Genomic DNA, 14,992 nt, shown 5'->3' with positions numbered 1-14,992 from the left:
CATCCCTCTGGATCTAGCACTAATGCCGGCACCCAAGCCTCTCTTGACCCATAGCAGAGAGGTACCCTACAGAGAGCACCAGGCTCATGCCCTGGAATTCTGGTTCAGGTACGCCGGGCTGAAGTTTGCAGTTCATGCGTTCTGTGGTGCTGCTGGCCAACAAGCCATGTGGGAAATCCCACAACCACTGACCTTTCCCTCAGCTGTGAACATCTGCCCCTTTTGGATGAGGCCCCTTGAGAGCAGGGCTGGTGGACTACCCCGTTTCCCTTGTGGCCTTGCACAGGCCTTACTGTGGACACTGGTGACTGAATCCAACATGACAAAATGTGAAATGTGGATGTTTCCAAAATCTCCAAATGGGATTATCCTAACTCCTTCAGTGGAGGCTGTCTTCTGCTACCATGTACCATACCAGAGCATTCCGGTGCTCCGGAAACAAATGCCAGATTGCTCCACGGCCCAGCTCTCCAACCCCCAACCCCAAATCAGTCCAGTCCATTTTCATCCCTTTCACGTTGGGCTCCTGTATGCCCATCCCTCCCTTTGGGCCAGACTCACTGGTCCAAGGCAGGCCCCATACCTCCTGCCTTCTGATGCAGGAACATTCTCCTCCCAAAATCTGTTTGACTCCAGCTTAGGCCACAGAACACTCGGTGATGAAAGGTGAACACATGTCCTCACTCAGTCTCAGTTTCCCCTTTGGTACAACACAGAGTTGAGCTAAAATCTCCTGTCCAGCCTCCTGAAGCTAGAAGGTGAGGTCCCCCTGTGCACCGTCTTCACCCCACCCTTCCCTTCCCCTTCCTCCAGGCCCCTCTGTTGCTCTCCTGGGTCCCTCTCTGGAGTGCCTCTTTCAAAGCCCTTCCTGCCCCTATCATGCTCCTAGCCCCAGGAAACATGAAGAGGGGAACCCAGAGGTCTCATGGCTGTGTGAAGTCTGGCTCAGAGCAAAACCACTGGCTGGGGCAGTCTTGCAATTTCTGCCTGGTGGACAGCAGATGGGAGGGAGGGAAGGAAGTCAGCAGGAGAAAGGGGTGGAGGAAGGAGGGGAGAGTGAAGCTACCAAGCAAGACCATCTCACCTGCCCAGGCTTCTTGTCATACGCTTCTTGGATCAAATCCTTGGATGTATTTCTGGCACAAGAAAGTAATGTTACAAACACTAATATAATTCAGGGAAACAGCAGGATTTAAAGTAACACACAGAGATCAGTGGTCTTTGTATATGCATTCAGTTAGAAGATAGAATGGAAGAGATGACCCATTTCTAACAGCAACAAAAAGATAAAGTCCCAAGGCAAAAATGTGAAACCCTATATGAGAGAAACTTTAAATATACCTTAAAGACACCAAAGTAGATTTCTATAGTGCTTTGGTTTGAATGCATTCCCCAAAAGCTCATGTGTTGGAAACTTGGTCCCCAATGCAGCGGTATTGAGGGGGGACTGCGGGGAGGTGATTAGGTCATGAGGATTCATCCATTCATGAATTAATGGGCTATTAAGGGACTGGGTCAGTTATCAGGAGTGGGTCTGTCATAAAAACCATTTGGCCATCTCTCATGAGCTCCCTCACCATGATATCTAGCACCATCTCAAGACTCTGCAGTCCCCACCAGCAAGAAGGCCTTCACCAGATGAAGCCCTCTACCTTGGACTTCCCTGCCTTCAGAACTGTAAGAAATAAAATTCTAGGCCAGGCACAGTAGCTCATGCCTGTAATCCCAGCATTTTGGGAGACTGTGATGGGAGGATCACTGAAGCCCAGGAGTTTGAGACTGGCCTGGGCAACACAGTGAGAACTTGTCTCTACAAAAAAAAAAATTTTTAATTAAAAAATTAAAAAAGAAAATATTTTAAAAGAAAACTCTCCCAAAGCGTGTTTTTTCCTCTGCTCTCACATCGCAGTAATCATCACAGAAGACTTCTGTGATCAAATGTGAAGGCTTCTCCAAACCACCAAGCAGCAGATACCACCCGGTGTCCTCCAATTCAGTCCTGACAACACTTACCTGGAGATAGCACTAGATTCCACAGGGTGAGGGCTCAGTCCCCAAGACTACCCTGCCCCAAACACCCGTCACAAGTCCAGTTGCAAGTTCAAGCTGGGGTTCCCATGATCCCCTTCTTTGGGTTCTACTAATTTGCCGCAGAGGCTTACAAAACTCAGGGAAGCACAATTTGCCAGTTTATTATAAGGATATAGATGAAAAGAGGTGTAGGGTGAGATGTGGGGGCAGGGGTGCAGAGGATCTCTGCCCTCCTGGGGTGTGCCACCCTCCAAGAACCTTCATGTGTTCAGCTATCATCTGGAAGTTTCCTGCATGCCTCATGACCTCAGCATTCCTTCCCCGAAGATGCAGGGTGGGACCCTCTCTGGGGAGGGTTTTAAGACTCACAATCAGAAGGCAGGAAAGATGAGAATCCTGCCTTGGGGCAGGTAAAAGTAGGGCAGGAAAAAGACAGAGAGAGTCTGTGTCCTAAGGCCTGCCCCTGGGCCTAACTCACCCAACATTGTAACAAAAGGTTGTAACGAGGTCTGTGAGAGTTATGAGCCAGGAACCAGAAGGACCAAGGAAAATCACATCTATAGCACTGAACACCTCAAGTCAGTTCATGGTATTCAATTATAGCAAAAGAAAATAAGACAAACAGAAATAAATACCAAGAAAACCATCTCTGAAACAAGAAAACTCACCACAAGTAAATTTTATAAATTTAATGTAATCCTTAAAAAAAGTAGAAGTTTCTCCCCCCCGGATCTAAATAAGCTAATTATAAAGTTCACATGAGAGAGAGAGAGAGAGAGAGAGAGAGAGACAGAGAGAAAGAGCACGTGCACGAGTGCCAAGAGTACAAAAATAGTCAGGAAAACACTGAAAAAGAAATGGGGGCTGGGTGCAGTGACTCACGCCTGTAATCCTACCACTTTGGGAGGCCAAGACAGGAGGATTGCTTGAGCGGAGGGGTTTGAGACCTTCCTGGACAACATAGTGAGACCTTGTCTCTAAAAAAAAGGTGGGCATGGTGCCGTGTGTCTGGAATCCCAGCTACTCAAGAGGGAGTATTGCTTGAGCACAGGAGTTCAAGGCTGCCATGAGCTACGATCGTGCCACCACACTCCAGACTGAGCAACAGCGTTTGAGATCTTGACTAAAAAAAAAAAAATGCATATCCCATGCTAGAGTAGTTATGGGTGCTGTTGGGCACAGTGGCTCACGCGTGTAATCCCAGCACATTGGGAGGTGGAGGCAGGAGGATTGCCTGAGCCCACAGGTTCAAGACCAGCCTGGGCAACATGGTGAGACCTCGTCTCTACAAAAAATAAAAAATTAGCTGGGCGTGGTGGTGCATGCCTGTACTTCCAGCTAGTTGGAAGGCTGAGGTAGAAGAATTACCTGAGCCCAGCAGGTCGAGGCTGTGGTGGCCATGAGCTTGTCACTACACTCCAGTCTGGGTGACAGAGTGAGACTCTGACTCAAAAAATAAATAAATAAAGTAGTTACGGGTGAAGGGTCCTGATCTCTGCAATATAACCTCACATGAGTCAATAAAAATTAGAAAATCGATGTAGATGTAAGACACTTTTCTGGTTTTGTCCATGGCAAGGCCTGTAAATAAAGCATCCCAGCCACGATGAACATGTCAGTGCCCAGTCTGTGGTCTCTAATTCCCACTCCCTGCAATGGAGAACCCGGGTTCTGGAGAAATGGGTAGTTTCAGGTCCAGGGTAGAAAATGTCAGAAGCAGTTGTGGCCCCAGAGAAAGGAGGCCATCAAGGCTCAGAGATGAAAGGGCTCCTTCAGCCAACTACAGGATAACACGAGCACCTTCTGCCTGCCGTATAAAGTCCTTTTTTTTTTTCAGTCGGGGTCTCACTGTGTCATGCAGACTGGAGTACAGTTGCATGATCATGGCTCACTGCAGCCTCCAACTCTTGGGCTCAAGTGATCCTCCTGCTTCAGCCTCTCAAGTAGCTGGGACTACAGGTGTGTGCCAATATGCCCAGCCAACTTTTTGATTTTTTTTTTAAGAGATGAGATCTCCCTATGTTGCCCAGGAAGGTCTTGAACTCCTGGGCTCAAGCAATCCTACCACCTTGGCCTCCCAAAGTGCTGGGATTATAGGCATGAGTCACCGTGCCTGGCCAGCATTTGACTAAAATGATATCAAATACAGTTGACTCTTTACTCCATATCTGTGGGTTCTGCCTTGTGGATTTTGTCAACCATGAATCAAAAATATTTGAAAAAATAAAAATAGGCCGAGTTCAGTGGCTCAGCCTATAATCCCAGCACTTTGGGAGGCCGAGGCGAGTGAACTGCCTGAGCCCTGGGGTTTGAGATCCACCCAGGCAACTTAGCGAGATCTCATCTCTACAATAAATCAAAAACTAGCTGGGCATGGTAGCACGCGCCTGTAGTTCCAACTACTTGGAAGGCTGAGGCAGAAGGATTGCCGGAGCCCAGCAGGTCGAGGCTGCGGTGGCCAGGAGGGTGCTGCTGTATTCCCACCTGGGCAACAGTGAGAGACTCCAACTCAAAAAATAAAAAATAAATAAATGAAAATAACAATACAAAATAATAAAAAATAATACAAATTGAGACAATACAACAACTATTTGCCTGGCACTTACATTGCATTAGGTATTATACATAATCTAGAGATTATTTAAAATATACTGGTTGGGTGTGGTGGCTCCTCCCTGTAATCCCAGCACTTTGGGAGACCAAGACAGGATTACTTGAGCCCAAGAGTTCGAGACCAGCCTAGGCAACATAGTGAGACCTCAACTCCACAAAAGATAAAAATAATTAGCCAGGCGTAGTCATGCACATCTGTAGTCCCTGCTACTAGGGAAGATGAAGCGGAAGGATTGCCTGAATCCAAGAGGTTAAGGCTGTGGTAGTCTTGATCATGCCACTGAACTCCAGTCTAGGGGAGAGACCCCAACTCAAAAAAAAAAAAAGTTTATGGGAGGATGTGTGTAGGTTATACACAAACGTGATGCCATTTTATATCAGGGATTTGAGCATCTGCAGACTTTGGTATCTGAGGCGTTCCTGTAAACAACCCCCATGGATACTTAAGGATAACTGTATATATAAGTGTATTAAGTTCCTAATAGGTCCAGGGGAATTAGAGGCCACAGGCTCATAACAGGTACAAGGGGTAGTGGAGTGGCATGCTCAGTCCTTTGAGCATCACTGGAGATTGCCAGGGCATTCTTACTCTAAACATTAATCATTAGGCTGGGCGTGGTGGCTTAAGCCTGTAATCTCAGCACTTTGGGAGGCAGAGGTGAGAGAATTGCCTTAGCCCGCGGGTTTGAGACCAGCTCCACAACTTGGCGAGACCTTGTCTCTACAAAAAAAAAAAAAAAATAGCTGGGCATGGTAGTGTGTGCCTGTACTTCTTTCTGGCTACTTGGAAGGCTGAGGTGAAGGACTGCCAGAGCCCAGTGGGCTGACTCTGGGGTGGCTGTGAGCATGCCACTGCACTCCAGCATGGGCAATGGAGTGAGACTCCAACTAAAAAAAAAAAAATTGATCACTAAAGGGATATAATTAAGTATTTATGCTGGCTTTCTACTGTGAACTATACTTCAGGGAAGCCAAACTTAGCCTAATGGATCAAAGGAAGTTCTTCTGATAAACTCCAGGCAATAAATGCAGAGGTAATAAGAGTCAGAAGACAAGTATTCTACAATTCCAGTGGAGGTGATAGTTCAGGCAATGGTCACCCACAGGTGGCAAAACTTTCAGGGGAAAGGTTGAGGGGAAATTGATAATAAAGAGGACAGGTTGTCACCATCCGAGTCTATCAATTTTAACATCAACAATGTGAGACAACCAGAAATGGGGCTCGTCATGATAAGCTGAAGCCCCCTTAGGAAGTGTGTTTCTAACCAGAATTTTAGACCCAACTTCCAGACTATGGGAAATATATATATTTTTTGAGTTGGGGTCTAACTCTGTTACCCAGACTGTAGTACAGTGATGTGATCCCGGCTCACTGCAGTCTCAATATCTGGGCTCAGGCATTCCTTCCACCTCAGCCTCCTGAGTAGCCGAGACTACAGACAAGCGCCACAACACCCAGCTAATTTTTAAATTGTTTTTGTAGAAACAAGTTCTCACTATGTTGCCACTGGTCTTGAACTACTGGGCTTAAGCAATCCACTCACCTTGGCCTCCCAAAGTGCTGGGATTATAGGTGTGAGCCACCACGCCCAGATTATGGGAAATAGAGGGGACAGAGGAACAAGTTAAGTACTACAAGGAGGCTGTCAATTGAATCCAGACTGGGGATACTTTCTAGGACAAGTAACCAGCTTCACCAATAAGTCAAGGGCACAGTGGAGGGAAGACAGGGCTTTTAGGATCCAAAGGATCCTAAAAGATATCATAACCAAACACAAAGAATAAGTTTTGATAAACCAATTGTACAAAGATATTTCTTAGATAACCAGGGAATATGAATAAGGACTGGGTGTTAGAGAATACTACAGAATTCTTAAGGATTTTGTTAAAATGATACTGTGATTATGCCAGTTACTTACTTCTTGTCTCTCGACTCCAAGTCCCACTGTCTGTGTACTGCTCCAGGTGCTGCCCTCCCAGCCGCCCTTCTGGCAGGAGTGCAGGAGCCTGGGATGAGGAGGGTGGGGATGGGACCTCTTTGGTGCTCTCAGGTTCTTTTGGCATCACTTTAGCAGCAGAGACGGTGCTGGCCCCAGACTCCAGGTTCCCTCGGCATGCCCAGTGCCAGCCTCCACATGCCCCCTTGGCCCTGGAGTACCAGTCCAGGTCCTTATGCACTGAACGTGCCCCTTCTGGAAGAACCAAGCACTAGCCTGGGTTCTCCTCTGAGCCCTGAGGTACTGGCAACTCCACCCAGGTAATTAATACCTTTTGGCCCAAAGTCTGAAGGTGGTGGCTGCAGCTGTTCCCCAGACATTAATACCCGTGTGGCTTAAGCACTGCCTCTTGACTCTGCTTCTCAACACTTGCATACCTGGTGAGGTTTTTGATATAGTCAAGTGTTTAGGAAAAGGCAAGTTTTGGTTCTGGATGCAAACCAAAGCTTTTAGGGGCAAATGACATGTCTGGAATTTGCTTACAAATACTCCAGCAGAAGTGGGGGAGGAAAAGATGAAACTGGCATGGGGAAAATGCTGGTTGTTACTTAAGCTGATGACAAGTACACGGGGATGTATTTGGAAACTTTCATAGTGAAATCAATTCCACAAAAAGGAAAGTAATATAATATTACTGAGTTCCAAAGTAAAATTTACATAATTATGTTAAAGTAACAGCTCTCTTCTTGGAAATGCCCTTTGTCGGTAGTGAAATGGGGTCTTTAGACTCTTAGTTCTTTACAAGTAATGAAAAAATAACTGCAATTCCTTTTGTTTCACCTTTAATCTTCAACTTATTAACTACTCTATTGGAGATTTACAAATATTTTAAATCTTGTCAAAACTGCAGAGTCATCCCTTCTTAATTTCTTAGGGAAAAGACTTTAGAAAATAATCAGCAGATGAAAAAAATATGCAGTCTACACAAATGATAATATTCAAAATCCTCAGCCATAAAAATAAAGGCCTTTTATTTGGTTTTCTATGCCATTACAGGAACATCTGGACAACATTCTCGAGCCAGCAGGAGCTCATGGCCACACCCACTTCTGCTGCAAGAACCGTCTGCTGAGAAGCTGAACTGTCACAACACAGTAGCCAGGCCTCTTCCTGAGGACTCCAGAAGCTCTACTTTAGGTTATGGGGTCACCTTCTTGTAGGTGACATGAAGATGCTGAGTCATTGGCTGTGTAGTGGTTGCCATGGAGACTGTCTGTTCAAGTTTGCCTTCAGAATTCAGCCTGAATTTCCGGGTAATCTGAGCAGAAGAATAAAACAAAACACCTTAGTTTTATCTTCAAAAGATTCAACAAGTGCCTACGTGCCTGTGCCAAGCACTTGTCACAGGTCTGTGAGCCAGGTAGCGTCCCTGGCCAGTAGATGACAGACACCCAGCCCAGAGCACCTGTGGGGCATGTTGAGATCCAGGTGTTCTGACCCCTGGCTCGTGCCCCTCAGCCACTTCCAGAAAACCACCAAGTGAACACAGGGATTGGTCTCATCTCAGTTTATTTAGAAGTCATCTATTTTTTTTGGTCTCTACAAATTATATAGTTTATCAGTCAAAAACTAAGCTTCCAATGCTTTCCTTCTCTTTTACCTCTCACTTTCACTCTATGACCAGAACTGATGACAAATGTGTTCTTGGAAAACTCAGACACAGCACCTTTGGAACCTCTGATTTATCAGAATAAATTATTGTAGCTGTTTCCAATAAGAATACAAGCCTGTAGTAGTTAAGTCTTGAATGAGACAACCATACAGGCCTGGAACATTTGCTGACAGAGTGTAACAACTGTTGAGACACCTCTGTAATAGGCACCATCTCTCTAGTGTCCCAGACATGTGTATGTGTGTGTGGGGGGGCGGCTCCAGAACATGTTGGGGTGGGGATGCCCAGAAGTGGATGAAATGGGAGTTCTGCTTCTGGCCATGGCCAACTACTTTGTAACTGACCAACCCTCTTGCAGAGAAAAATCCAGTTTAAAAAAGGCTATTTAAAGGTTACCAGAGAACCACCAAGGCAGTAAGGACCAATGTTCTGGAGAACAGGGAGTGTGTGAAGGTGAGACTCGATTTGGAGCAAATGTTCACCCTTGTGGCTTGTGCTGCCTTGTTTAGGAGCTCAAGGGTTAGAGGCCAAGAGGGAAGTGAAAGTCAAGAGGTTGAGAGGCTGAGAAGGGCTCTCTCAGACTCCTAGAACTGGGGGCACAACAACTGAAATTCAGTGCCTGCCTAGAGAGAGAGGCCCTGAAGGGTCCCATCCCAGGCATAAGGGCTAACCAGAAACAGACAGGGAAGTCTAGTTTCAAACCAACTCAATCTCTAATTAACATGATCAGTCCCTCCTTGACCAACAACCAAAAGCACAACAACTGTGCTCTGGTGGGTGATAATATCAAAGAGAGCCTCAAATAATCTCTACAAGGGAGGGAAGGAGGAGGGCAGTGGGTATGTGACAACACAAAGGGTACCAGGTCCACTGCCAGGGGAATGAGGGACAGTTGAAGCCCAAACTTCACCTGCATATAGCCTACCTATGCAGTTAATTCTCACCTGTACCCACATCTCTATAATAATAATTTAAAAAATCTCTACAATTTTTCTTTTTTTTGAGTTGGAGTCTCACTCTGTCACCCAGACTGGAGTGCAGTGGCCGCTCCCGGCCACCGCAGCCTCGACCTGCTGGGCTCTGGCGATCCTTCCGCCTCAGCCTTCCGAGTAACTGGAATTACAGGCATGCGCTACCATGCCCGGCTGATTTTTTGATTTATTGTAGAGATGAGGTCTTGCTGCCCAGGCAGGTCATACATAATGTCTATAACACAATAAAAACAAAACAACTCAGCTTACACTGAAGATCAAAAGAAAAAACAGGAAATGAAATAGATACTCCCTACCCTGCAGGCAGGCAATACCAACTTTGGAGTTATCAGAAGACAATATGAAGAATTTCAGCAGGGAATTAGAATCTATCAAAAAGAGTAAGGCATGGTGGCTCACGCCTGTAATCCCAGCACTTTGGGAGGTCGAGGCAGGAGGATTGCTTGAGGTCAGGAGCTCCAGAACAGCCTGGGCAACAAAGGGAGAACCCATTTCTACCAAAAATAAAATAATTAGCTGAGAATGGTAGCACATGCCTGTAGTCCAAGCTACTTGGGAGGCTGAGGTAGGAGGATCACTTGAGCCCAGATGTTTGAGGCTGCAGTGAGCCTGTCTCAAATAAATAAACAAGTAAATAAAAGATTTAAAAAAATCTATCAAAAAGAATAAAATAGAAATTCTATAACATAAAAAAAATAAATCAAATTAAGGCTGCAATAATAAAATAAACATCAGATTAGACACAGATGAAGAAAGGATTAATAAACTGGAAAATGGACAGTAGGAAATATCTAGACCGAAGCTTAGAGAAAAGAATGGAAAATATGCTTGAAAGAATAAGAGATGTACTAGAAACCATAAAAGTTTGAACATATGTATAATCAGAGATCCACAAAAACGGAAAGAGAATGGGACACAAGCAATATTTAAAGAGATCATAGCCAATTTTCTGAAACTAACAATATATCAAGAATCAATTTTAATTACAGCAAAACTTGTGGCTGATAATAAAAAGCAAGACAGAAACTTGAAAGCAGCCAGGGGCGGGGTAGGTATAATAGTTAATTTCAGATGCCACCTTGACTAGATTAAGGAATACCTAGAAACACGGTGCAGCATTATTTTAGGTCTGTGAGGATGTTTCCAGAGGAGATTAACATGTGAGTCTGAGTGAACTAGGTGGGGAAGATCCACCCTCAATGTGGGCAGGTACTTCACAATCTGATGGGGACCCAGAGAGAACCAAGAAAAGGTGAATATGTCAATATGTCAGTTTATCTGCTAGAGCTAGGATACACTCTTAACTCTTCTCTCCTTGGACAACTCCTCCAGGCTCCTCAACCTTACGACTTACCCACCACCCTGGCTCATTAACCAAGAGTTACACTATTGCCTTCCCCTAAGGGTTTCAGACTTGGACTGAACCATATCTTGCATCCCAGGGTCTCCAGCTTGCCAATGGAATTTTTATAACATTGCATATGATATTTGTTTCAAGTGTGCATGAAATATGCTAGGGAACAAAGTAAGTCTTGAACATTTTTTAACAGACTAAAATCTTAGAGTAGGTTCTCTGGGCCTTATCAAATTGAATTAGAAGTCATTAGTAATAGAGTATGTAAAAAAAACATATTTGGAAAATAAGTAAGTAGCATACCTCTAAATAATCCTGTTCAAGGAAAAAAAACCACTAGAGAAACAGAAAAAAATATTTTGAGCTAAAAGATAATAAAAGCACAATATCAATATTTGTGGGGCATAGCTAAAACAAGACTTAGAGAGAAATTTGTACCATCAAATGGTGTAGTATCAGAGAAAAATGGGCTAAAAATCAATGATGTAAGTTTCTACTTTAAGAAACCAAGGAGAGAGCTGGGCATGGTGGCTCATGCCTATAATCTCAGCACTCTGGGAGGCTGAATAGGAGGATCACTTGAGGCCAGGAGTTTAAGAATAGCCTGGGCAACACAGCAAGACCCAATCTCTGTTTAAAAAAAAATGGATGTGGTGGTGTGTGCCTTTAGTCCTAGTTACTTGGGTGGCTGAGGTGGGAGAACCATTAGAACCTAGGAGTTTGTGGGTTGCTGTGGACTATGATTGCACCACTGTACTCTATCCTGGACAACAATGAAAGATCCTGTCTCTAAAAAGAAAATAATTATTTTTTAGTTGGGGGTCTCACTCTGTTGTCCACGCAGCCTCAACCTCCTGGGCATGGGTGATCCTTCTATCTTAGTCTCCTGAGTAGCTGGAACTACAGGCACATACCACCAGCTAACTTTTTGTAGAGATGAGGTCTTACTATGTTGCCCAGGCTGGTCTTGAATTCCTGGGCTCAAGCAATCCTCCCGCCTCAGCCTCTCAAAGTGTTGGATTATAGGAGTAAGCTACACATCTAGCCAGAAAATATAAATTAATAAAGCAGAAAAGAACCCCACATATAATCATCTCAATGGTTACAGAAAAAGTATTTGCTAGAATGCTTTTATGGCAAACTAAAAATATCAGGAAACATTATTCAACAAAGGGATTCATATACCCAATGGTAAAAGACTGAATGTTCTCCCCTAAGATAGAGAACAAGGTACAGATATCTATTCTCACCATTTGTACTGAGTATTATACTGATGGCCCTATCCAATGCAATAAAGCAGGAAAAGAAATAAAAGGTGCCAAGAATGGAAAGGAAGAAGTAACACTGTCTGTAAAAGCAGATGACATAATTGTCTATGTAGAAAAAAAATAAAAGGCGCCAAGAATGGAAAGGAAGAAGTAACACTGTCTGTAAAAGCAGAAGACATAATTGTCTATGTAGAAATCCAAAAGAATCTATAAAGAAACTACTAAAAATAAACAGGCATAGCAGCACAAACCTATAGTCCCAGCCATTCAAGCTGAAGCAGGAGGATCGTTTGAGCACAGGAGTTTGAAGCTCAAGGGAGCCTCAAAGTGAGGAGTCACCTGTGAATATCCCCTGAACTCCAGTTTAGGTAAGACAGCAACAAAAATAACAACAACAAAATAGGTTGGGCACAGTGGACTAGTCTGTAATCCAAGCACTTTGGGAGGCTGAGGTGAGAGGACTGCCTGAGCCTGGGGATTTGAGACCAGCCTGGGCAACTTGGTGAGACCTCGTCTCTACAATAAATAAAAAGATAAGTTGGGCATGTTAGCAGGCACCTGTAGTTCCAGCTACTTGGAAGGCTGAGGTGGAAGGATCACCTAAGCCCAGCAGGTGGAGGCTGCGGTGGCCATGAGTGTGCCACTACACTCCAGCCTGGGTGACTGTTCCACTGCACTCCAACCTGGGTGACAGAGTGAGACTCCAACTCAAAAAAACAAACAAAAAAAAGGCCAGGAGTGGTGGCTCATTCCTATAATCTCAATACTTTGGGAGGCCAAAATGAAAGGATTGTTTGAGGCCAGGAGTTTGAGAGCAACCAGAGCAACATTACAAGATCCCACCTCTATAAAAAATAAAACTAAAGAATTAGCTAGGCTGGGCGTGGGGGTGCAGCCTGTAATCCCAGCACTTTGGGACATCAAGGCGAGAGGATTGCCTGAGGCTGGGGTTCGAGACCAACCTGGACAACTTGGTGAGACCTCGTTTCTACAATAAATCACGAAAATTAATCAGTCATAGTGGCGTGCGTTAGTAGTTACAGCTACTTGGAATGCTGAGGTGGAAGGATTGCCTAAAGCCCAGCAGGTAGAGGCTGCGGTGGCTGTGAACGTGCCACTGCATTCCAGCCTGGGCAACAAAATGAGACTCCAACTCAAAAAAACCCAAAAATTAGCTAGATGTGGTGGCATGTACCTAGCTACTCTGGAGGCAGAAGCAAGAGGATTGCTTTGAGTCTGGGAGTTCAAGGCTGCAGTGACCAATGATCATGCCACTGCACTCTAGCCTGGGTGATAGAGCAAGATTGTGCCTCAATAAATAAATAAACAAACAAATAGATAAATAAAAGCAAGATTTTGTCTCAAGTAAATAAATTATGAAAATAAATGAAATTAACAAGGTCCTATGACATGGCACAAGATCAATATACAAGTCAATTGATTTCTACATACTAGCAACAAATTGGAAAGACTTAAAAATCATCTATAACAGTGTCCAAAACCACAAAATACTTAGAAATAAATTTTATAAAATATGTGCAAGACATTGAAACTATAAGATTTGAATAATTGGGGACTAAAAAAAAAATAAAGGAAAATTTATGGGATTAATCTAAATAAATGAGTGACATTGGGTTGGAAGATTCAGTTTGCTTAAGATAGCACTTCTAGCTGGGCTCGGTGGCTCAGCCTGTAATCCCCTGCCTTGGGAGGCTGAGGTGAGTGGATTGCCTGAGCCCACAGGTTCAAGACCCGCCTGGGCAACTTGGCGAGACCTCATCTCTACAATAAGTCAAAAAAAATTAGCCGGGTGTGGTAGCGCGCGCCTATAGTTCCAGCTACTTGGAAGGCTGAGGCGGAAGGATCGCTGGAGCCCAGCAAGTTGAGGCTGCAGTGGCCGGGTGCGGGCACTGCACTCCAGTCTGGGTGACAGAGTGGGACTCCAACTCAAAAAAAAAAAAAAAAAAAAGATAGCACTTCTTTCCAAATTAATCTAGAAATTCAAGTAATCCCAATAAAATTTTTTCTAGAAATCAACAAGCTGATTCTAAAACTCACACGAAAATACAAAAGGTCCTAAGAGCGCCAAAATAATTTTGGAGAAATAAAAAATAAGAAAGTTGCATAACCTATATTACCTAATTTAATATAAAGCTATAGTCATGGTATAAAGCTAGAAATAGAGAATAATGGGATAATAGAGCCCAGAAGAAGACCCACACAAAGTGAGTTGATTTTTGACAAAAGCATCTACATACTTCAATGAAAAAGTCTTTCCAACAAATGGTGCTGGAACAAGGTAATACTCGAATAGGAAAAAAAGTTAAAAACTTGACTGCTACCTCATATCACATAAGAACAGTAATTCCAAATATCGTAAATTTTAAAGTAAAAGGAGAAACAATAAAACAACTGGAAGAAAATGCAGGTGAAAAATCTTTGTGGCCTGGGGTAGGCAAAAAAACAAACAAACCAAAAACTTAAGACTGGACACAAAAACCACTAATGATAAAATTAAAAAATTGGTAACAGAACTAAAATATTTTGTTCTTCAAAAGGCACTTTTGTGTGTATGTGTGAGAAAGCAGGATTTATTGAGAGTACAGAAAAGCTCCCACAGTGGGAAGGGACCCAAATGGGTTGCCCTTTCTTTTCTTTTTTTTTTTTTTAAATTGTAGAGATGAGATTTTGCCATGTTGCTCAGGCTGGTTTCGAACCCCTGAGCTCAGGCAATCCTCTTGCCTCCACCTCCCAAAGTGCTGGGATTATAGATTGGAGCCACCACGCCTGGCAAAAGGCACTTTTTAAAAAGCAGAAGACCATGGGATGGAATACAGTCTCAACACATACCTCTGATAAAGGACTTACATCCAGAATACAGAATGAGCTCTTACAACTCAGCCATAACACAAAATATTGAAACAACTGGACAATGGATTTGAATGCTCACTTCAAGAGACAAGAAATTTAAGTAGCAAATAAGCACAATGAAAAGATAAGCAACATCATTACTCATCAGGGAGGTGTAAATCAACACCACAATGAAACATCACCTTACAGCCACCAGCATGGCCAAAACTCTAAGGCCAACACTTGGTGCGGGTGTCAGGCAACTGGCACTCTTA

The 14,992-nt window shown here is 43.9% G+C and overlaps 1 protein-coding gene across 4 annotated transcripts in view; it reads right to left on the bottom strand.

The window, feature by feature from the left end:
* The window catches only part of THAP4 (THAP domain containing 4), an 86,023-nt gene that overhangs the window by 17,975 nt on the left and 53,056 nt on the right, over positions 1 to 14,992 (bottom strand). For 3 of the 4 annotated variants that reach the window (XM_021708474.1, XM_021708472.1, XM_008049840.1), the window contains one exon: positions 7,574 to 7,899. In XM_021708474.1, coding sequence (XP_021564149.1) covers positions 7,780 to 7,899 — 120 coding nt within the window. In that variant the 3' untranslated portion in view covers positions 7,574 to 7,779. Of the gene's footprint in view, positions 1 to 7,573; positions 7,900 to 14,992 lie in introns of those variants that run through there. The other variant, XM_021708473.1, reaches the window with a different exon arrangement.

Source organism: Carlito syrichta, unplaced genomic scaffold (genome assembly GCF_000164805.1).
Source record: "Carlito syrichta isolate Samal-C Ts95f unplaced genomic scaffold, Tarsius_syrichta-2.0.1 Scaffold138451, whole genome shotgun sequence".
Lineage (NCBI taxonomy): Eukaryota > Metazoa > Chordata > Mammalia > Primates > Tarsiidae > Carlito > Carlito syrichta.
The sequence above is the reverse complement of the archived record's forward strand: the minus strand, read 5'-3'. Positions and strand labels throughout refer to the sequence as shown.